The 25,003-nt window shown below is 45.0% G+C and overlaps 1 protein-coding gene across 4 annotated transcripts in view; it reads right to left on the reverse strand.

The window, feature by feature from the left end:
* Positions 1 to 25,003, reverse strand: part of sipa1l2 (signal induced proliferation associated 1 like 2) — an 825,665-nt gene that overhangs the window by 198,735 nt on the left and 601,927 nt on the right. For all 4 annotated transcript variants that reach the window (XM_072498538.1, XM_072498535.1, XM_072498536.1 and 1 more), the window contains 2 exons: positions 19,332 to 19,484; positions 5,531 to 5,637 (listed from right to left, as the gene is read on the reverse strand). In XM_072498538.1, coding sequence (XP_072354639.1) covers positions 5,531 to 5,637; positions 19,332 to 19,484 — 260 coding nt within the window. The remainder of the gene's footprint in view (positions 1 to 5,530; positions 5,638 to 19,331; positions 19,485 to 25,003) is intronic.

The raw sequence follows: 25,003 nt of genomic DNA on the forward strand, positions 1-25,003 counted from the left end.
TAAACAAAAAATGAATAAATAATAAATAACAAAAATGAAAACTAACCCTAATTGGCAACTGCCTTATCACAAGTAACACTCTCCAAAAATATAATTTAACAGTCCAATATATAATTATCTGTCGCAATGACCTATACATATTATACAGTATATATTAACAACCCTGAGAGTCCTTCTGGTTCCTTCCCCCCCCCCCCCCCCCGCCCCCGATCCTGGGCTGCTGCTGCTGCCTTCTTTTTTCCATCTATCTTTCTGCGAGGTATTCGACGAACGGTTGCCACCGCCTGGTGAACCCTTGAGCCGACCCCCTTAGAAAGAACTTAATCCGCTCTAGCTTTATAAACCCTGCCATGTCATTTATCCAGGTCTCCAACCCCGGGGGCTTGGCTTCTTTCCACATTAACAATATCCTGCGCCGGGCTACTAGGGACGCAAAGGCCAAAACATCTGCCTCTCTCGCCTCCTGCACTCCCGGCTCTAGTGCAACCCCAAATATAGCCAACCCCCAGCTTGGTTCGACCCGGACCCCCACTACTTTTGAAAGCACCTTTGTCACCCCCATCCAAAACCCCTGTAGTGCCGGGCATGACCAAAACATATGGGTATGATTCGCTGGGCTTCTCGAGCACCTCGCACACCTATCCTCCACCCCAAAAAATTTACTGAGCCGTGCTCCAGTCATATGCGCCCTGTGTAATACCTTAAACTGAATCAGGCTTAGCCTGGCACACGAGGACGAGTTTACCCTGCTTAGGGCATCTGCCCACAGCCCCTCCTCGATCTCCTCCCCCAGCTCTTCTTCCCATTTCCCTTTTAGTTCATCTACCATAGTCTCCCCTTCGTCCCTCATTTCCCTATATATATCTGACACCTTACCATCCCCCACCCATGTCTTTGAGATCACTCTGTCCTGCACCTCTTGTGTCGGGAGCTGCGGGAATTCCCTCACCTGTTGCCTCGCAAAAGCCCTCAGTTGCATATACCTGAATGCATTCCCTGAGAGAGGATCTTAAGTTGTAAGATGTAGAATCAATTTAGGTGGAGCCAAGAAACAGGAAGGAGCAGTACACTTTGGTAGCAGTTGTTTATAGGTCACCAAATAATAATGACAATATAGGGTATTGTATAAATCAGGAGAAAAGAGGTACATATAACAAAGGGTACAGTAATCATGCGGGACTTCAATCTACAAATAGACTGGGTAAATCTAATTAGCACTAATGCCAAGGAGGACAAATTCCTGGAATGTATACACAATGATTTTCTAGAACAGTACGTTAAGGAACCAGCTAGAGAACAGGCGATTTTAAATATAGTATTGTGCAATAATCTCGTTGTGAAGGAGCTTTTGGACAGAGTGACCATAATATGACAACATTTTACATGAAGTTTGAAAGTGATGTGGTTCAACGTGAAACTAGGGTCTTTAATCTAAACAAGGTAAACTACGAAGATATAAGGGGTGGCTGAGGTAGATTGAGGAACTTCATTAAAAGGTATGATGGTAAACAGGCTATGGCTAGCATCTAAAGAATTAATATATGGTTTCGAACAAATTTAATTCCTTTAAGGCACAGAATGCCAGCACCCATTGCGAGCGTGAATTTAAAAATTCTATTAGATCAAGGGAAGAGACATATAAAGTTGCCAGAAAAGCAGTTTGAGGATTTGGCAGCGCAGTACTGCAGTGGTTAGAACGTAGTGCAGAAGGAGGCCATTCGGCCCATCAAAGAACAACAAAGAACAAAGAAATGTACAGCACAGGAACAGGCCCTTCGGCCCTCCAAGCCCGTGCCGACCATGCTGCCCGACTAAACTACAATCTTCTACACTTCCTGGGTCCGTATCCTTCTATTCCCATCCTATTCATATATTTGTCAAGATGCCCCTTAAATGTCCCTATCGTCCCTGCTTCCACTACCTCCTCCGGTAGCGAGTTCCAGGCACCCGCTACCCTCTGCGTAAAAAACTTGCCTCGTACATCTACTCTAAACCTTGCCCCTCTCACTTTAAACCTATGCCCCCTAGTAATTGACCCCTCTACCCTGGGGAAAAGCCTCTGACTATCCACTCTGTCTATGCCCCTCATAATTTTGTATACCTCGATCAGGTCTCCCCTCAACCTCCTTCGTTCCAGTGAGAACAAACCAAGTTTATTCAATCGCTCCTCATAGCTAATGCCCTCCATACCAGGCAACATTCTGGTAAATCTCTTCTGCACCCTCTCTAAAGCCTCCACATCCTTCTGGTAGTGTGGCGACCAGAATTGAACACTATACTCCAAGTGTGGCCTAACTAAGGTTCTATACAGCTGCAACATGACTTGCCAATTCTTATACTCAATGCCCCGGCCAATGAAGGCAAGCATGCCGTATGCCTTCTTGACTACCTTCTCCACCTGTGTTGCCCCTTTCAATGACCTGTGGACCTGTACTCCTAGATCTCTTTGACTTTCAATACTCTTGAGGGTTCTACCATTCACTGTATATTCCCTACCTGCATCAGACCTTCCAAATGCATTACCTCACATTTGTCCGGATTAAACTCCATCTGCCATCTCTCTGCCCAAGTCTCCAGACAATCTAAATCCTGCTGTATCCTCCGACAGTCCTCATCGCTATCCACAATTCCACCAACCTTTGTGTCGTCTGCAAACTTACTAATCAGACCAGTTACATTTTCCTCCAAACCATTTATATATACTACAAAGAGCAAAGGTCCCAGCACTGATCCCTGTGGAACACCACTGGTCACAGCCCTCCAATTAGAAAAGCATCCCTCCATTGCTACTCTCTGCCTTCTATGGCCTAGCCAGTTCTGTATCCACCTTGCCAGCTCACCCCATATCCCGTGTGACTTCACCTTTTGTACTAGTCTACCATGAGGGGCCTTGTCAAAGGCCTTACTGAAGTCCATATAGACAACATCTACTGCCCTACCTGCATCAATCATCTTAGTGACCTCCTCGAAAAACTCTATCAAGTTAGTGAGACACGACCTTCCCTTCACAAAACCGTGCTGTCTCTCACTAATACGTCCATTTGCTTCCAAATGGGAGTAGATCCTGTCTCGAAGAATTCTCTCCAGTAATTTCCCTACCACTGAAGTAAGGCTCACCGGCCTGTAGTTCCCGGGATTATCCTTGCTACCCTTCTTAAACAGAGGAACAACATTGGCTATTCTCCAGTCCTCCGGGACATCCCCTGAAGACAGCGAGGATCCAAAGATTTCTGTCAAGGCCTCAGCAATTTCCTCTCCAGCCTCCTTCAGTATTCTGGGGTAGATCCCATCAGGCCCTGGGGACCTATCTACCTTAATATTTTTTAAGACACCCAACACCTCGTCTTTTTGGATCACAATGTGACCCAGGCTATCTACACCCCCTTCTCCAGACTCAACATCTACCAATTCCTTCTCTTTGGTGAATACTGATGCAAAGTATTCATTTAGTACCTCGCCCATTTCCTCTGGCTCCACACATAGATTCCCTTGCCTATCCTTCAGTGGGCCAACCCTTTCCCTGGCTACCCTCTTGCTTTTTATGTACGTGTAAAAAGCCTTGGGATTTTCCTTAACCCTATTTGCCAATGACTTTTCGTGACCCCTTCTAGCCCTCCTGACTCCTTGCTTAAGTTCCTTCCTACTTTCCTTATATTCCACACAGGCTTTGTCTGTTCCCAGCCTTTTAGCCCTGACAAATGCCCCCTTTTTCTTTTTGACGAGGCCTACAATATCACTCGTCATCCAAGGTTCCCGAAAAACCCACACGGACACGGGGAGAACGTGCAGACTCCGTACAGACAGTGACCCAAGCCAGGAATCGAACCTGGGACTCTGGAGCTGTGAAGCTACATTGCTAACCACTGTGCTACCGTGCCGCCCTGAAAGTTGATAAATCCCCTAGTTTTGATTATCTCCATCCTAGAATGTTGAAAGAGGTGGCCGTTGAAAGAGTGAATACATTGGGGATCACCTTACAAAATTCTAAAGATTCTGGAACAGTGCTTGCAGATTAGAAGGTGGAAAATGTAACCCCACTATTTAAGAAAGGAGGGAGAACGAAATCAAGGAGCTACTGACCTGTTAGCCTGACATCAGTAATATAGAAAGCTAGAATCTATTATAAATGATGTGATAACTGGGAATTTAGAAAATGATGGTAGGGTTGGACAGAAAACAGAGAGAATAGGGATAAATGGATCATTCTCAGGTTGGCAGGCTGTGAATAGTGGGGTACCACAAGGATCAATGCCTGGGCAACTCACAATCTACATCAATGATTTGGATGTGGGAACCAAATGTAATATTTTCAAGTTTGCTGATGACACAAAGTTTGGTGGGAATGTGAGTTGCGACAAGGATGCAAAGAGGCTTCAAGGGGATTTCAACAGATAAGTGAGTGGGCAACAACATGGCAGGTGGAATACAAATTGGAAAAATGTTTTCCTATTTTGGTTGGCAAAACAGAAATGCAGAGTATTTCTTAAATGGGAAGAAAGTGGCAAGCGTTGATGTCCAACGGTGTTCTTGTTCATAAGTCACTGAAAGCTGACATGAAGGTGTGACAAGCAATTAGGAAGGCAAATGGTATGACACCTTTACTGCAAGAAGATTTGAGTACAGGACTAAGGAAGTCTTGCTGCAGTAGTACAGAGCCTTGGTAACACCACAGCTGGAGTATTATGTGCCATTTTGGTCTCCTTATCTTAGGAAGGATACACTGGATATGGAGAAGTGCAGTGAAGGTTCACCAGACTAATCCCTGGATGGAGGGATGGTCCTTTAAGAAGCGATTGAGGAAACTGGGCTTGTATTCTCCGGAGTTTAGGAGATGACCAAAATTAACAGAGTAAATCCAGGAAGGATGATTCCCTGCTTTTGGGAGTGGGGATGAGGTCTGTGTTTGCCTACAACCAGGGGACACAGTCTCAGAATAAGAGGTAGACCATTTAGAACTGAGTCAGAGGATGGTGAATCTTTGGAATTCTGTACCCCACAGGGCTGGCATTAAGTACATTCAAAGCAGAACCAATGGATTTTTAGATAGCAATGATATCAAGGGATAATGCGGGAAGATGGTGTTGAGGTAGAAGGTTGGCCATGATCCACTTGAATGGGCCAAATGGCCTATTCCTGTTCCTATGTTCCTATACTGACAGTGTAAAGTTATTGGGGTCAAGAGGGGTGATGATGATAAGTTACTGCTGGGTTCATCAGCGTACATGTGGAAATTGGCACTGTGTTTTTGGATAATGTTGCCTCAGTGCAATACTACATTGTAAGTTTAAATTAACTGCAAACTCCAGACCCAGAGATGGAAGGGTTGCAAATAAGTTAACTGAATAATTATACAATGCATGGTAACATTATTTACTTGTCCTGATTTAAACACTTGTACGCGTTTAAACGTTGCCAGCTTGAGTTATCGAGCAAGGCATATGTTGAATGTGCTGTAATTGTAACACAAAAATAATCAGCATTTTTTAAAATGACTAAATCGTTCAAAATCGATTTGAAATACAAAACTTGCCAACACTTCTGGTCCTCTCCAATGTGCCATCTCTTTCTCTCGGTCCGTCATACTCTGTCAGAGCACTGGTTGAACCTTGATGATCATGCAGAACAGGGGATTGACACCTTTTAATAACAAGGAAGATATGCTTAATGTCAACAGGATGCATACTTATTCAATTAGGAGACACACAATTTCCAATAGTTCCTGGAAACAATCTAATAAAGGTAAGTAGCTGATCTAAAATCAGCTTCAGGACTAAATAGGTAGAACGCCAACATTGTCATTATATTGGCCGGGAAGATGTCTGACTGAGGAGATTTAAAAAATAAATAATTTGAAGAGTCCAGATTTTGACAGTAGCAACAAACATATTCGCATTTGTATACCACCCCATCAATTCCTCAAAATTTCCTGAAGCATCAATACATTAGATTTTAAATACAATCATAGTTACATAAGGAAGCAAGGCCAATCCACACATATTAAAGCGTAACAAATTACAAGGAATAAGTAATTACATTATTCTGGCTCTGTTGGGCAAGATATAAAGAGGACATTGGGAGAGCTCTTCAATTAACTTGAACAGGCAGACAAGGTCTGCGGTTAACATTACAACAGAAAGATGGCACAAACAGAAAAATATCTGTTCTAATCTTTCTGCATCTGAAGCCAAAGTCAAATTTCAGTCAGCCATCCACATAATATGGTATAATTGATTACCTGCTTAACAGTCACTCAAAATAGCAAGCCTCTGCCTGTATTTGTGGGTGCAATTTAACCATCGTGTTGCGGCCGGCGCAGATCTGGGCACACCGGTTAAATAGTGGGAAAGACCAAAATTGAGTTTCACACCAGGCGCAAAATCATTTCACTATCTAACCAACCTGCTCCTGATGGCAAGTTCCGGATCAAGTCCAAATGTGACGAGGATATCATTAACCCTCATTTGTATTAACTTCCATCTCATTAGCGAGATTGACGTCGAATGCAACGACCTCCCAGGGTATTTAAAGTATATTTATTGTAGTTTTGTATAATAATAACAATATAACAAACAGTCAACCAATGAAGATGTAAGAGTACAAAGTCAAAATGTTATAAACAAATCCCCAAACGAAAACCTAAACACTATACTTACACCCCGTAACAACTGATAATGTGTAGATCTTTAAAAGAGGAAATAAAAGATTGCCATCTAAAGGTAGAATTTCCCCACCAACCTCTTGATGGTATATTTAATTTTTTCTCAGTGCCATAATGTCAGTAAATTGCCTAACCAGGCACTGGGCAGGATGGGAGACCCGCAGTAAGCAATATTTGACTCCAGGCAACCAGTGGGGCGACAATGTCTGCCCCTACTCCAGAGTGTAACGCCGGTGAGTTTGAGACCCCAAATATGTATATCAATGGACATGGCTCGAGAACCACCCGGAGAATCTCTGATATAGTGTTGAAAAAGGAAACCCAGGAGCTGGCAAGTTTCGGACAAGACCAAAACATATGAGTGTGGTTAGTTGGCGCAAGCGAGCAACATTCACACTTGTCCTCCATGTTTGGGAAAAACCCACTCATCCTCACCCTGGTCAAGTGTGTCCTGTGTAATATTTGGACCGGATTAAACTCAACCGGACACAAGAGGACGTGGAGTTGACCCTGTTGAGAGCCTCCCACCAAGCATCATCAGTAAGCGCAGGACACAACTACCTCTCCCATCTCGCATCCACTGGGGCGGGATCCGAAAATATAGCCATATAGGTCTGAAATAGACCCCTCACCAGATTGAGCCAAGGATAAAACCTTTTTCAGCAAGTAAAGAAAATCTGACAGGAAAAGTTATGAATCTGAAAATAACAAAAGAGGCTAGAATTGGGCAACTATAATTTGTCAGACAACTCCCTAAAACTGCCAAATCTCTCCCTAAAAAATAGGTTCCTTAAATACTCAAGCCCCTTTGCCTTCCAAGATTTAAATGAAGGGTCCAAAACAGAATGTAAGAAGAAGTGATTGTTACAAATAGGGGAATAAAATTAAAGTGATGCCGAAACTGTTTCCAAATCTTGAGCAAAGAGACCACCACGGGATTTGAGGAAAATCTAGCAGGAGAGAGGCACAGTGGTGCAGTATTATGGAATGAAAAGTAGAAGTAGTGCATGAGCAAGCCTCCATTTTGCCCAAATAGAATCACTGATCCACAGCAAAACCTTTTGGGTGTTAGCAGCCCAATAGTAAAACACAAAATTTGGGACAGCCAAGCCTACTGCCCATCTATTTCCTTGGAGCAGAACACTGCAGATTCTGGGACTCGTCCAAATGAAAGCTGAAATCAATTTGTTAACCTTAATAAAAAAGGATTTGGGTAAAAAAAATTGGGATCATTGAAAGAAAAAGAAAAATCTAGGAATTAAATTCATTTTAATCGTTTAGATCCTACCCGCCAGAGACAGAGGGAAGTTGTTCCACCTCTGTAGATCCGCTCTGACATTATTAATCAGGCTTGAGTAGTTTAATCTATGAAGTGAGGCCCAATTGTGGACCGCCTGGGCTCCCAAATAACAGAACCTGATATCGGAAAGGCAGAAAAGTAATGAGCTAAACTGAGCTCTCCGACCCGGGGGCTCACTAGAAAGCACTCACTCTTGCCTAAATTCAATTTATAACCAGAGAGGAAGCCAAATGTATTCAGCATCTTTATTACGCTATCTATGGAGATAGTCGGGTCTGTAATTTACAGAAGTAGGTCATCCGCATAATGCAGAAAGAGGAAAGATGTAGTGGCATTAGAGCAGTTCAGAGGAGGTTCACTTGATTAATTCCAGAGATGAAGGGCTTGTCTTATGAAGAGAGATTGAACAGTTTAGGTCTATACTCTTGAGAGTTCAGAAGAATGAGGGGAGATCAAATTGAAGTATACAAGATGATAAAAAGCATGGATAAAGTAAACGTGGAGCAGATGCTTCCTCTTGTGGGGCATTCTAGAACGAGAGGTCATAGTCTTAGGATAAGAGGTAGCAAATTTAAAACAGAGTTGAGGAGGGTTATGAATTTGTGGAATTCGCTTCCCCAGAGTGCGATGGATGGTCATTAAATTTAAGGAGGAGTTAGACAGATTTTAAATTGGTAATGAGTTGAAGGGTTATGGAGAATGGGCAGGAGGGTGGAGTTAAGGCCAGGATGAGATTAGCCGTGTTCGAATGGCGGTGCAGACTCGATGGGCCGAATGGTCTAATTCTGGTCCTATATTTTATGAGCTTATGAAGCGATACCTGACGTTCCACCCCGTCTTGACAAATTCCCCAACATTGATCAGAGGCCCTCAATGCTATAGAAAGAAGCTCTATTGCTAAGGCAAACAAAAGTGGGGAAAGAGGGCAGCTCTATCTAGCCCCTTCTCAAGGGGAGGTAATCTAAATGTAGAATGTTTGTGTGAACACTGGTAGTATGGGCACTGTACAACAGATGAATCCAGGAGGCAAATTTATGGCCGAATCCAAATCTCCCGAGAATCCCGAATAGATATTCTCATTCTACCCTATCAATGTTTGTCCGCGACCAGAGATACTATAACCTCAGGCCCAGGTGCTGGGGAGGGGGGAAAGAATAATGTTTAAAAGGCAATGTATGTTGGCTGACAATTGTCGGCCCTTCACAAAGCCAGTTTGGTCCTCAAAACTATACCTGTGAGGCAAGGCAATTATACCTGCCACAGCACCAGGGCTTTAACCAGCAGCTTAACATCTATTGGCGGCACCGTAGCATGGTGTTTAGCATTGTTGCTTCACAGCGCCAGGGCCCCAGGTTCGATTCCCAGTTTGGGTCACTGTCTGCACGTTCTCCCTTTGTCTGCGTGAGTTTCCTCCGGATGCTTCGGTTTCCTCCCACAAATCCCAAAAGGCGCGCTGTTAGATAATTTGGACATTCTGAATTCTCCCTCAGTGTACCTGAACAGGCACCGGAGTGTGGCGACGAGGGGATTCTCACTGTAATTTCATTGCCGTGTTAATGTAAGCCTACTTGTGACAATATTAAAGATTATTGTTAAATTTAAAAGTGAGATGGGCACTTGGCTGGGTCCCTGTTCCCCCTGAAGAAGCAAAGAGATAGAGGCTTGAGTGAGGGTCAGAGGCAATGAACCTCAAGACAGTGAGTCATTAAATATATCCAATATTAAGGGTACGAGCTGTTCCAAGACTTTTTGTAAAATTTGACCGGGAAGCCATCAGAGCCTGGTGCCTTGCCAGGTTGGAACTGCCCAGTACATTTTAAAATCTAATTCACAAGTTTTGCCCATTTCAACAGTTGGGATGTGCAGACCATCCAAAAAGGCAGCCATGATCGATTTATCTGCACGGAGCTAGACTTATACAGGTCACAGTAATAATATCGAAAAGCTGTGTTGACCAGGAGAGGGGTGAAAACAAGATTTCCGCCCTTATTGTGTATCCTAGGGATGAATCCAGATGAACCAGAAGAAGGCATGGGCCTTCTCCCCATGCTCATGAAAAGTACCCTGAAGCATTGTAACTGACGCACAGCCTTACCAGTGGACACCAGCTTGAACTAAGTCTGTAATTTTTCCTGTTTGGTAGTAGCTCTGGGGTAGGATCAAGCGATTATTGGTGGTACACCTACAGGATGGAGTCCACCAGCCTCTTCTGCTCCAACTTCGCCATCTTCAGCGTATACACCCTATAATAAATAATTTCCCTCACTAATGACGGCCTTAAGAGCCTCCCAAAGTGTGGAGGGAGAAATTGAATCTGACTTGTTTAGTTCAAGACAATCTTCTAGGGAGGTAGTCAAACGCTCACAAAATTTATTGTCTAACAGCAGAGTAGTGTCTCGTCTACAGAATGGGCATTGGGCAGAGCAAGATTTTAACAGATCGACAAAATGCGGGTCGTGGTTGGGGATAATAATCCCGGAGTACTCAGCCACAACCATCAAAGGGAGGAGAGTCCTATCAAAAATGAAAAAGTCAATGCGGGAAAACGCATGATGGACATATGAAAAAAGAAGAAAAATTCAGCCTAGATGATAGCATAAAATTGCAAGGAGATACTGACAGACTAGTTGAATGGGCAAAATTGTGGCAGATGGAATTTAATGTAACCAAGTGTGAAGTTATCCATTTTGGACCAAAAAACGAAAGAGCAGAGTACTTTCTAAATGGAAAGAGGTTTGGTACAGTGGGTGTCCAAAGAGACTTGGGGCTTCAAATGCATAGGTCCTTAAAATTCCACAAAACAAGTGCAAAATAATCAAAAAGGCTAATGGAATGCTAACCATCTAGTTGATTGGAATATAAAGACACAGGGGTTATGCTGCAGCTATACAAAACCCTGGTTAGACCCCACTTGGAGTACTGTGAACAGTTCTGGGCACCACACCTTAGGAAGGGGATTTGGCCTGAACAAAAATGATACATTGGTTACAGGATTTGAGTTACGAGGAAGGATTGCTCAAATTAGATCTGCTTTCACTAGAATTTAGACGGTTAAGAGGTGATCTGATCAAAGTATTCAAGATATTAACAATGAAAGACAGGGTAGATAAAGATAAACTATTTCCATTGGTTCGAGTTTCTAAAACTAGGGGGCATGGAGTAAAAATTAGGGCTAGAACATTCAGGAGGGATGTTAGTAAGAACTTCTTCATTCAAAGGGTGGTCAAGGTTTGGACCTCTCTCCCACAAACAGCAGTTGAAGCTAGAACAGTTATTCATTTAAAATCTGAGATTGATAGAATTTTGTTTAGCAAAGATATTAAGGAATATTGGCCCAAGGCAGGTATATGGAGTTAGGTCACATATCAGCCATGATCTCATTAAATGGCAGGAAAGGCTCGAGGGGCTGAAATGGCCTACTCCTGTTCCTATGTTCCTAGTTCCTAATCGTTCCGGTTCCACCCCACCCCCCATCTGTGCCATAAAAGAGGACAAAGCTCTGGCCATTCCGGATAGGCCAGAATTTAGCGTCCAAAACACATTTCAGGTTGTATCCTAAAATCAGCTGGCGCAAGTCAAGGTTGGGAGAGAGTTTAAAAGAGAATTGATAAAATTTGTGTCATTCTACCTGGGGCATAAATGTTAACCATGATTACCAGAGTTCACCAGGGAGTCACAAACAATAATATAACGACCACTGGGTTTGGCTATAATCTGAGAGGAGGAGAATTGAACTCTCTAATTAATTAAAATTGCCGTACCCCTGGCCCTGCCATTAAAATTAAATTGGCGTAGAAAAACCTGCCCCACCCAGCTCTTACGTATCCTGGTCTGGTCCTTGACATGCAAGTGGGTTTGCTGCTAGAAGACAACATCGGAGTTTCGGCTTTTAAAATAGGCGAATGCCCTCGACCGTTTTACTGGGCCTTTCAGATCCAAACTTTCCGGATTAACGAATTGGAGATCTCCCACCACTCCTTAATCCGTAGTCAGCCATTCCCAAAGAGAAATACCAACAAGGAACACTGAAAAGGTAAAGCAAAGAGATCCACCAAGACGGCCACCGAGCCAAGTCAGATAACTTAACAAAGGAGAACCCACAGACATTGTCTGTGCTAGCAAACTAACACTAAAACCCTTCCCCCCCCACTCCTTCCTCAACAACGCCACATTGAAACAGGAAAAACCAAAACCCTATCCCAAAACCTACAGTTAACAAAACACAACTAACTATACACTCTCAGCTCATTCTCACAGACTAGTGAGAAAGCTGCAGAAAACCCTCTATCTCCACTTCTGTTAACTAACCCCTTTGTTGACTCCCAACTGAAAAGTAAAACCGAACCCAGTTTACAATGCCACATTAGTGTTCAATTATCACATCCAATAACAATGATAAAAAGAGAAAGAGAACAATAACCTGATAACAAAAAAAACAACTGGCAGAAAACCCTGAAAATTAACCAAAGGTGGTGTGAGCCCACCCAAATCCCGAAGATAAAAAAACATAGAATATGAAGCGCCCGCCCACAGGGTTATGAAATAGATTAAACAGTTCCCAATTTGAGCTTTCGAACAAGAGTCTGCATCTTCCGGCATATCAAAAAAGTGGTCCCTTTCCCCAACAATCACCCAAAGGCGAGTTCAGTAGGCCATTCCGAATTTGACTTAATTTTTATACAAGATGGCTTTCATTCCGTTAACGGCTGATCTTCATTTTTCCAGGTCCGCACTCAGATCTTGGTACAACCTAATGGAGTGGCCCTCCAATTTGATAGCTCGATGATCTCCAGCCCAGCGAAGGACCTGTTCCTTTTCACTGAAGCTATGAAATTGTACGATAATCGCACAAGGTGGATCTCCAGATCGAGGCTTCGGTCTCAGAGAGCGATGGGCCCAATCTAATTCTGCAAGGGATGTGAATACACCCTCACCCAGCATCTTGCAAACATGTCCAAAAAGAATTCAATCACGGTGTGGCCCTCCATCCCCTCCGGCAATCCCTAAATGCAAATGCTCTGCCCCCTGGATCTATTTTCCAAGTCACTCAGTTTGGCGTTTGGCGTTCACTGACTTATTACATTCAACTACCAAAGTAAGGTAGATCTACTGAGGTGATCTGATCACTGTGGTCTGTTAATGCCACCTCGATGCCTTTAATTGAGGCTCCATGAGTGCTTTGTGCTTTCTAAGGCCAAAAGAATGGGCGCCAAAGCCTCTTGAATTGATCTTTTAAGATCTACCGCTAGAGTTAGTAGGTGTTTCGTTAGTTCACTCGCCAAAATGCCATTAGTGGAGTGGTCGGAAAAGGAAAACCTTGCCATCTTACTTCGTAAGAATCCTGCAAGATTTCGGAATCCGTCGATTGATTTTGGCCTGTATCCATCTTAGTTTTGTCTCTCCTAGGCATCTCCATAAGGTAAGGGTCTGAGGATTTGAAAAGTAAATTATTTCTGGATCCAGCAGACGTCTGACTGCTGACTCCCTTGGATGTTCCTATCTCCATCTGATGCGCATCAGCAACTGTGTGGTGTTCACCAGATTGTGCCCCAAGACTGTCCACTAATGTCCCTCACTGAGCTGTGTTTCTCTGCGCTGACAGAAGGTGGGGATGATAGTTGTGATGCATTTATGGAGGCTCTCCTCCGAGGTGGTCTCTTGGGTGGCAATGAGGACACGACTCTGGATCACACGGTCCCATCAGATGGAGATCCTGGAAAACAATGGACATGTCATCAGTGAGAGTGAAGCATCAGTTTTGTCTGACATGAACGACTCACTTGAGACAGGTCACCTGGGTGAAGGGGCAGTGGACCCTCACCTCTGTAGTGCAGGCCAACCTCGCTGTTGGTGACTGCTCTCTCCTTGGAGAACACTGCGATCTCCAGGACCCGTTCCTCATGGTAGGTGACGACTGGAATCTCTGGTACTCCACCCCCGTCTTGAACCTCTCCAGCTTATTATGTGCTATCTTCTCCTGCGGGGACAAAGAGGGCATTGTGAGCCACACGCTTGATGGGTAAGGGAGGGGATCTGTAGCAGGTGGCATGTATGGGCACCGTACATGGACATGAAGGGATTGTGCTGGTGGGTACCAGTGGGTTCTGAGGTGCAAGCATGAAGGTCGAATTGGGAGGTTGCAAGGTGTCAGCCAGTGATTTGGGCGGAGGGAGGAGGGGAATGTGAGGGGTGGCCGGCAGAACAGATACCAGGAGGTGGTAACTTACCCTTGCAGCTCGGTGGAGGTCGTTGGTCTTCTTCCGACATTGGATGGCGGCCCTCCTTGTCATGCTGCCCGCACTGACAGCCGCTGCTACTGTCTTCAGGCAGTATTGGCGACCGTGCTGCTTCCGACCCCCTCGGGGGAACAGGATGTCCCACCTTGGATCCACAGCATCGAGAAGCCTGGCCAGGTCGGCATCCCCAAAGCAAGGAGCAGATTTGGTGCTGTCATGCTTGCGTGTTGACTGGGAATGAGTGTTGAGTCAGCGTTTAAAAGCAGCTCTCCCTCATTAGCGGCAAGACGCTGAGGCGTGAGTCTGCCGATTCAGATGACTAGTAACTGCGAGAAGCAAGTGGGGGCTAATTTCCAGCACTAAATGCCGTTAAATACGGGCCATGACCTTGCCAACATGGCTGTCGAGAAACACCCTGCCAATTATGCCCAAAATGGCACTTAGAAATGTTTCTGTTAAATCGCGCCCAATATCTTTTAAGAGCAAGCTAGAACTTCCTTTGTTCTTTATCTTTTCAGTTAAATTACTAGCCAATGTAAAGTTTTAATGCAAAACATAATTCTGAATTGTCAGGAATAAAACTGTATTTCTTGGACTTCACTATAAAAATACACACTCCAATTAGATTTTCAGTAAAGGATTGCTCTCCCAAATTAAATGCACGTACCTATTTAAGTAAATGCAAAGTTTACTTATATATCCACCTACAAGGAATATGGCAATCTCTTACTTTTTTTCCTAGAATCAAAAAAAATCTTGCCTCACTCTGGGAAGGCATCTTATAAACCTGTACCCAAATTCTTTCACTGGAGACATGCACTTCTATTTTACTTCAATCTTTATTTAAACATGTAAGATTGCATGTCACAATTTCATCTGATTGACAAATGCAAAAGGTGAGAAAAACAGCAAATCAGAACTGAATAAGTAGGGATGAATAAGGGTCACTAGCAAGAATATAGTGATGGCTTTGTGTAAACCTGGAGCATATAATCTAGGCAGATACTTCAGTGAAGTACTGAGGCATTACGAGAGGTGTCGTCTTTCAGATCTTAAACTGAGGCCCAGGTGGCCCTCTCAGATAGGATAAAAGATTCAAAGAAAAACAATGTCCTCGGTAGCATTTATCCCTCAAAAATCACATCGAATGGACTATTTACACATTTACCTTGTTACTGTTTCGGAGAGTTGCTGTATATACATTGGCTGCCATGCTTACTGCATAAAAAAGTGACTATGCTTCAAAAGTACTTCACTGGCTGCAAGTGCTTTGGGACACTGAGGTCATGATGGGTGCTGTATATACGTGAGTCTTATACTAAGCAAGCATGAAATTTGTGTTGTAGTTCCAGCAGAAACCACCAAAATAAATTTGGCATTTCATGTACATCTGCTACAAAGGTTTCTTATAGGTCATTACATATGGGAAACTTTATTTTAGACCACTTGAATAAAGCCTTAAAAATTGTAATCTTAAAACCAATCAGCTTGTATTTTCTGTGACCTTGATGTGCCTTATGCAAAGATAGCTTTGAAAAGTTTCAGGTGCTTCTGAAGTTATATTTGTTAAAGCCTGTTGGCAAAGCCTCAGTGCCCTGCTCTTTTGGTACAGCTTGAGAAGAAATTCTGCCCCGAATCAGAAAACGTTACAAAGAACAAAGAAATGTACAGCACAGGAACAGGCCCTTCGGCCCTCCAAGCCCGTGCCGACCATGCTGCCCGACTAAACTACAATCTTCTACACTTCCTGGGTCCGTATCCTTCTATTCCCATCCTATTCATATATTTGTCAAGATGCCCCTTAAATGTCCCTATCGTCCCTGCTTCCACTACCTCCTCCAGTAGCGAGTTCCAGGCACCCACTACCCTCTGCGTAAAAAACTTGCCTCGTACATCTACTCTAAACCTTGCCCCTCTCACCTTAAACCTATGCCCCCTAGTAATTGACTCCTCTACCCTGGGGAAACGCCTCTGACTATCCACTCTGTCTATGCCCCTCATAATTTTGTATACCTCTATCAGGTCTCCCCTCAACCTCCTTCGTTCCAGTGAGAACAAACCGAGTTTATTCAATCGCTCCTCATAGCTAATGCCCTCCATACCAGGCATCATTCTGGTAAATCTCTTCTGCACCCTCTCTAAAGCCTCCACATCCTTCTGGTAGTGTGGCGACCAGAATTGAACACTATACTCCAAGTGTGGCCTAACTAAGGTTTTATACAGCTGCAACATGACTTGCCAATTCTTATACTCAATGCCCCGGCCAATGAAGGCAAGCATGCCGTATGCCTTCTTGACTACCTTCTCCACCTGTGTTGCCCCTTTCAATGACCTGTGGACCTGTACTCCTAGATCTCTTTGACTTTCAATACTCTTGAGGGTTCTACCATTCACTGTATATTCCCTACCTGCATTAGACCTTCCAAAATGCATTACCTCACATTTGTCCGGATTAAACTCCATCTGCCATCTCTCCGCCCAAGTGTCCAGACAATCTAAATCCTGCTGTATCCTCCGACAGTCCTCATCGCTATCCGCAATTCCACCAACCTTTGTGTCGTCTGCAAACTTACTAATCAGACCAGTTACATTTTCCTCCAAATCATTTATATATACTACAAAGAGCAAAGGTCCCAGCACTGATCCCTGTGGAACACCACTGGTCACAGCCCTCCAATTAGAAAAGCATCCCTCCATTGCTACTCTCTGCCTTCTATGGCCTAGCCAGTTCTGTATCCACCTTGCCAGCTCACCCCTGATCCCGTGTGACTTCACCTTTTGTACTAGTCTACCATGAGGGACCTTGTCAAAGGCCTTACTGAAGTCCATATAGACAACATCTACTGCCCTACCTGCATCAATCATCTTAGTGACCTCCTCGAAAAACTCTATCAAGTTAATGAGACACAACCTCCCCTTCACAAAACCATGCTGCCTCTCACTAATACGTCCATTTACTTCCAAATGGGAGTAGATCCTGTCTCGAAGAATTCTCTCCAGTAATTTCCCTACCACTGAAGTAAGGCTCACCGGCCTGTAGTTCCCGGGATTATCCTTGCTACCCTTCTTAAACAGAGGAACAACATTGGCTATTCTCCAGTCCTCCGGGGCATCCCCTGAAGACAGCGAGGATCCAAAGATTTCTGTCAAGGCCTCAGCAATTTCCTCTCCAGCCTCCTTCAGTATTCTGGGGTAGATCCCATCAGGCCCTGGGGACTTATCTACCTTAATATTTTTTAAGACACCCAACACCTCGTCTTTTTGGATCACAATGTGACCCAGGCTATCTACACCCCCTTCTCCAGACTCAACATGTACCAATTCCTTCTCTTTGGTGAATACTGATGCAAAGTATTCATTTAGTACCTCGCCCATTTCCTCTGGCTCCACACATAGATTCCCTTGCCTATCCTTCAGTGGGCCAACCCTTTCCCTGGCTACCCTCTTGCTTTTTATGTACGTGTAAAAAGCCTTGGGATTTTCCTTAACCCTATTTGCCAATGACTTTTCGTGACCCCCTTCTAGCCCTCCTGACTCCTTGCTTAAGTTCCTTCCTACTTTCCTTATATTCCACGCAGGCTTTGTCTGTTCCCAGCCTTTTAGCCCTGACAAATGCCTCCTTTTTCTTTTTGACGAGGCCTACAATATCACTCGTCATCCAAGGTTCCCGAAAATTGCCGTATTTGTCTTTCTTCCTCACAGGAACATGCCAGTCCTGTATTCCTTTCAACTGCCACTTGAAAGCCTCCCACATGTCAGATGTTGATTTGCCCTCAAACATCCGCCCCCAATCTACGTTCTTCAGTTCCCGCCTAATATTGTTATAATTAGCCTTCCCCCAATTTAGCACATTCATCCTCGGACTACTCTTATCCTTGTCCACCAGTACTTTAAAACTTACTGAATTGTGGTCACTGTTACCGAAATGCTCCCCTACTGAAACATCTACCACCTGGCCGGGCTCATTCCCCAATACCAGGTCCAGTACTGCCCCTTCCCTAGTTGGACTGTCTACATATTGTTTTAAGAAGCCCTCCTGGATGCTCCTTACAAACTCCGCCCCGTCTAAGCCCCTGGCACTAAGTGAGTCCCAGTCAATATTGGGGAAGTTGAAGTCTCCCATCACCACAACCCTGTTGTTTTTACTCTTTTCCAAAATCTGTCTACCTATCTGCTCCTCTATCTCCCACTGGCTGTTGGGAGGCCTGTAGTATACCCCCAACATTGTGACTGCACCCTTCTTATTCCTGATCTCTACCCATATAGCCTCACTGCCCTCTGAGGTGTCCTCTCGCAGTACAGCTGTGATATTCTCCCGAACAAGTAGCGCAACTCCGCCTCCCTTTTACATCCCCCTCTAACCCGCCTGAAACATCTAAATCCTGGAACGTTTAGCTGCCAATCCTGCCCTTCCCTCAACCAGGTCTCTGTAATGGCAACAACATCATAGTTCCAAGTACTAATCCAAGCTCTAAGTTCATCTGCCTTACCCGTAATGCTCCTTGCATTAAAACATATGCACTTCAGGCCACCAGACCTGCTGTGTTCAGCAACTTCTCCCCGTCTGCTCTGCCTCAGAGCCACACTGTCCCTATTCCCTAGTTCTCCCTCAATGCTCTCACCTTCTGACCTATTGCTCTCGTGCCCACCCCCCTGCCATACTAGTTTAAACCCTCCCGTGTGACACTAGCAAACCTCGCGGCCAGGATTAGTACAGAGAATGCTTGACTCAGCTCGAGGCAGCCATCTTCATATAAAATTAACTTTGCTGTGACACATTTGATTCACCATCACCCACTCTTCTTTTGGACAAACATTCCAGTGGCACAAGTCACCTTAAAACATTGCAATTTTAACATTTGCTGAGTAGAGGAATTTCATGAAGTTAGAGATTTCTATTGATGATAGTAGCAAATACATTTTTAACAGGTTTATGTACCTCTGTTACAGTAATGCAAACTTTTAGATGGATGACCGCCATCAAAAAAATAATATTGTGTGTTAGAAGCACTAAATTCACCAGAAATAGTTTCTAGCCGATAAAGAATTTCCAGTTTATAGCAGCAATAGAATTTGCAGAGTATCTGGGTGGCTGACATCAAACCTCTGTAAATGTATGCCTGAAAGCACATCATACCCATCATATCCAGACTGCTGTCTCCAATGACTACTGCCACTGGGTCCTGGATCACTCGAAGATGACTGGTTGCTCGGGGAGTTTCTGTAATATTGACTTGCATCACCAACATTTGATTGTGAGAGTTGAGCATTTTCCACATCTTGCATGGTCCTGTGTGCAACAGGGAAACAAAACCAGTTTGATTAAAAAGACAATTTATGAAGATGCAGCTAATTTCAATAATACAAAAATAAACAAACATTCATATTTTATGGTTATGTAGTATTTACAGAAACTGGCAACTGGGGCAAATGGTTCATGGCTTTATTTATGCTCCACATGCACTTCCTCTCACCTCTATTCATCTACTCCTTCAGGATATCATAGAATCCTTACAGTGCAGAAGGCTGCCATTCGACCCATCAAGTCTGCACCAACCCTCGAAGCACCCTGATAAGCTCGCTCCCCGCCCTATCCCTGTACCCCCACCTAACCTAAGGCACACTCAGGAGCAATTTAGCATTAGCCAATCAACCTATCCTGCACATCTTTGGACTATGGGAGGAAAATGGAGCACCCAGGGAAAACCCACGCAGACACGGGGTGGACGTCCAGACACCGCACAGACACCCAAGGCTGTTCAATCCAATTCAATCTTTACCAGGTGTTAGATTTCCCAAGACTAAGGTATCACCAATGGAACCCATGTGGCTGCCATATAAGCACTCTTCGAAGTACAGAATTACAATTGGTATTCTCTCACTCACTCAGTGGGAAGGTGCTACATGAATCCTATCTCAGGCATAGGGTGCGATTCAACCAAAATATTTCCAAATGTCATTTTGGATGAGTTCGCAGGGTGGTTCTTGCCGGCTTTTTAGGTGAGATCCACACCACTATTCAACCACACTTAGTCATTTTTTGGGCCTGAGGGAACTGAACTCGGCGGTGAGACCGGCTCCTCAGAGATCGGGCCGCCTTTCTTAAAGGGTGCTCTGATCTCTGTTTTGTTGTGCTCTTGTCGTAGCATAAGCTGCTTCCTTGATGTGCACTCTGACAAAGGAAGGTTCAGACTTGGAGGTAGCTTTAACACGTTTATTAAACTATTAACAATTCTCCTACTTGGATTCGACGCTACTCAGTCTGACGAACCAGTCTGCTACAATCCACGTGGTGGGAGTGATGTTCAGTCAACCCTGTGTCTGTACTCACTGTGAGTCTCCACTGGAAAGAGACTGAGCATGTGTGATGTGTCGGTGTAATGCCCTCCTGTGGTAGTGTCACCTCTGTGTGTATTGTGACTGCCCATTGGTCATGTCCTATCGTACTGACCTATGTTGACTGCCTGTGTGTCATGTCTCTGGTGTTCCCTCTAGTGTCTAGCTAGGTGTAGTGTATGTACATTAACCCGTTGTATACTTACAATGATGTATATCACCACAATCACTAAGTCAGCTTGAGGGTCCCCCCACACCCCCCACCCACGGGCAATGTCACCACTCGCACACATGGACATTACCCCACTCCCCCCTTCAAGTAAGGACACACCGCTATGGGGTCGCTAAGGGCCCCTCCTTCTTCAGGCCTTCCGAACCTTTATGAGGGCAGTGCTAAGATTCCCGGTTGCCAGAATGAGCGCCAGGGGTCCACCAACCACCCAATGGTCTCCAATGACCTGGGAAACTCTCCCGGAGCTGTTAGGCCTGGTCCACATTTGGGTGGACCAGTACTAAATGACGGCTGATCCAGGTATCGCTGGCTGGAGAGGCCATGAATGTCCGGGCGGTGGGAGAATCTAGCACAGATATATTTAAATGAACTATACCCTCATTTAAATATGTATATCTAGATCTCGCCAACGAGGGTGAGATCCAGGTCGTCACATCTCGTGAGGATGAAATGAATCTCGCGAGATGTCTCAAGCGTCGCAAATCTCTCTCGAGGCCTCTTGTGAGATTCACCGGCCTCGCCGCATCACTGTCGGTCATGCCAAGGCCAGTAAATTGCATCCATAGTGCCTAAAATCCGGCTATCCAAAAAGTGAACATTTTTATAAACTGTCATGCATCAAACTTATCAGGACAATTTGGCTAGGTGCTACCTTGGGGAGATAGCACGCCGGACTAGTCATTGGGTTTGTACACCAGTCGTTTCTCAAGTTCCAAGTGGCCTCAACGACCTGTGATCCTACCCGACCTGGCTTCGCCCAATCCGCCCAACCTAGCCCCAACAGCTAATAAAACTGATAAGTCTTGATAGTGATAATATATTGTTCTCGGTTTAACTATTAGCTGGTGAGATCCATTCTGTGCATTGCATTTGAAATTCATTGGTCATGTTTCCACACATACAGGAAGCTGAGGGCAGCATTGTGGCACAATGGCTAGCACAGCTGCCTCACGCCATGAGGATCCGGGTTCGATCACTGCCTTGTGGAGTGTGTACATCCTCCCATGTCTGTGTGGGTTTCACTCCCACAACCAAAAGATGCGCAAGGTAGGGGGATTGGCCACGCTAAATTGCCCTTTAATTGGAAAAAATAGAATTGGGTACTTTAAATTTATAAAAAATAAAATACAGGAAGCTGAATTCTCTGGTACCTGTACAACTGTACTTTGAATCAGCACAGACTGAAGGCAGATTTACCGTACCTTATTATTATTTTTTTCAAAAGTTAGTTCACTATTAGGTTATTTTTGAACCCTTATTTACTTCATTTCATGTGTCTTCTATTAATTGAATTAAAGGTTCCCATTTTTTTCTCTTAAAATCAGTATGATCCAAAATTTTGAAAGGACTCGTCCCAAGGTTTCAGGTTTTGTGACAAGGGGCGGGATTCTCCCAACGGGAAGTGCCGACGCCGGAGTAAAAACCGGAGTGTTTACACTAAAGACGCGGCGCCTTGGGTCCCGCGCATGCGCAGTTCGGCCAGCTCAATCCTGCGCCCGCCAGCGCATGCGCGGGGAACTTCTTATGCGCGCGGCCCCGACCAAACATGGGGTCGGTGTTCAGGGGCCGGCCGCGGCGGAAATTGGCCCAGAGGGGGAGAGGCCGGCCAGCCGATTGGTGGGCCCCGATCGCGGGCCAGACCCCATCAGAAGGTCCCCCCGGTGAAAGAGCCCCCCTCACCGTCCGCCCCCTCCTGAGCATTCCCGTAAAGTTCCCGCCGGCAGCGACCAGGGGTGAAGGGCGCCAGCGGGACTCTGTTGTGTCGGAGCGGCCACTCGGCCCATCCGGGCCGGAGAATCGGCGGCCTCGCTGATTCCAGCGGCCTGCTGCCGGCACCGCACCAAATGCGCCGGCGCAAATGGTGCAGATTCCCCCACCCCCTCCGAGAATCGCGCGCCGGCGTCGGGGCGCGGTTGCTCCGATTCTCCAGCCCGGCACGGGGCTCGGAGAATCACCCCCACTGTGTCTATACATTATACTTGGAAATGCTTTCCATCCTGGAAGCTGCCACAAGGCATTTGCTCTTCACTATTCATTCAGCCTTTCCTACAACAGTGACTACACATCAAATATTATTAATTATAATTCTCTTTGGGACATCTTGAGATCATGAAAAGCGGTTTAAATTCAAATTTTTCTTTTTTATGTTTTTTTAATTCAGATGGAGGAATGGATTTAGATGGTTGCTAAGAAACATAAAAAATAGGAGCAAAAGGAGGCCCTTCGAGCCTCATTATGATCATGGCTGATCATCCAACTCAATTGCCTAATCCCGCTTTCCCCTATATCCTTTGATTCCCTTTGCCCCAAGTGCTATATCTATCTGCTTCTTGAAAACATACAATATTTTGGCCTCAACTACTTCCTGGGGTAACGAACGCCAAAGGCTCACCAATCTCAGGGTGAAGAAATTTCTCCTCATCTCGGTTCTAAATGGTCTACCCTGTATCTTCAGACTGTGACCCCTGGTTCTGGACGCACCCAGCATCAGGAACATCCTTCCTGCCTCTAACTTGTCTCATCCTGTTAGAATTTTATAGTTTCTATGAGATCCCCCCTCATTCTTCTGAACACCAGTGAATACAATCCTAACCAATTCAATCTCTCCCTGTGCATCAGTCCTGCCATCCCAAGAATCAGTCCCGCCAAACCTTCGCTGCACTCCCTCTAAAGCTTGGAGATCACGGTGAAATTAAGAAACTTTGGCTGATGACATCAAGGTCAGTTGAAGCAACAGGTACAACGAAGCAGAGAGAGATGCAAGCATGATCATGAACCAGGTAATGAGGATACTGTACTAAAGTGTGATTTTAAGTGTCTCAACAATTCTTGAGTAGGCCTCCAGAAGAGTCCAACAGGACTTGGGATAGGCCTCCCGTACAACCAGAGAGGGCATTTCTGTTAATGGCAGAGCCTCACAACTTAAAAAAAGGATCAATTCTTCCTTCTACTGTTGAAGAGGAGTAAGAACAGTGCCCTTGATTTCTGGAACATGAAGATCTCCCCCATGAGGGAGAAGAGCGGACGCAGAACTTCATCAGAAACAAGGGGCTGGATTATCCGCTGTGCAACCCTGGAAACGCAAATCATAATCGGGAAACTGGCAAGAATCGGGTTCCTGACTTCAGGGGGCAGGTCTTCTGGGAGCCATCTTGGTGACTACAGCAAGTGTGTGGTAAGTGGATCACTTAAAAACAGATCCAGCCACCAAGCTCATTAGCGCTAACTCGGGCCCCAGCGGTTAGGACACCCACTGGGCCGGGAATTGCTCTAAATTCACTGAATAGACTACCCCTTGCAATTAGCCACTAACAGCCAAAAATTCATTCCTCAAGCCGAATTTTACATGCTCCCCATGAGCGGTTCCCTTTCACCTTTCATTTTGGGGGGGGGGGGGGGGGGGTGATTGCCGAAATCAGCAGCCGGTCTGCTATATTAAAATTACCACTTAAGGGTCAATTAGGCTCGTTATCAAGCCTATTTACCCTAATAATAAACTGCCAGCACTATAATGCATTGGTGTAGGCAGCTGGGTGGGAGTGGGAAGCCCGACTTAACCTTAAATGGTTAAAGGGAAGGAAGCAGGGATTTGCTCTTTGGGGCCTGGAATGATCCCTGGAATGAAGAGCTTGTCACGAAGTGGTATTGGCCCTGGACTAGAAAACCAGAGACCCAGAGTAATGCTCTGGGGACCCAAGTTTAAATCCCGCCACTGCAGGTGGTGAAATTTGAATTCAATAAAAATCTGGAATTAAAAGTCTAATGATGACCATGAAACCATTGTCGATTGTCGTAAAAACCCATCTTGTTCACTAATGTCCTTTAGGGAAGGAAATATGTCATCCTTATCTGGTCTGGCCTACATCTGACTCCAGACCCACAGCAATGTGGTTGACTCTTAACTGCCCCCCCTCAAGGGCAATTACAGATGACAATAAATGCTGGCACAGCCTGCGACGTCCACATCCCATGAACGAATAAATGTGAGGAGAGGTTGATGACACTGGGTCTGTACCCGTTGGACTTTAGAATAATGAGGGGGATCTTATTGAAACTTGCAGGATACCAAGAGGCCTAGATAGAGTGGATGAGGAGAGCATGTTTCCGCTGGTAGGGAAAACTAGAACCCAAGGCCACAGCCTCAGACTGAAGGGACGATCCTTTTAAACTGAGATGAGGAGGAATTTCTTCAGCCAGAGAGTTGTGAATCTGTGGAACTCTTTGCCGTAGAAAGCTGTGGT

The sequence above is a fragment of the Scyliorhinus torazame genome, chromosome 4, assembly GCF_047496885.1.
Source record: "Scyliorhinus torazame isolate Kashiwa2021f chromosome 4, sScyTor2.1, whole genome shotgun sequence".
NCBI lineage: Eukaryota > Metazoa > Chordata > Chondrichthyes > Carcharhiniformes > Scyliorhinidae > Scyliorhinus > Scyliorhinus torazame.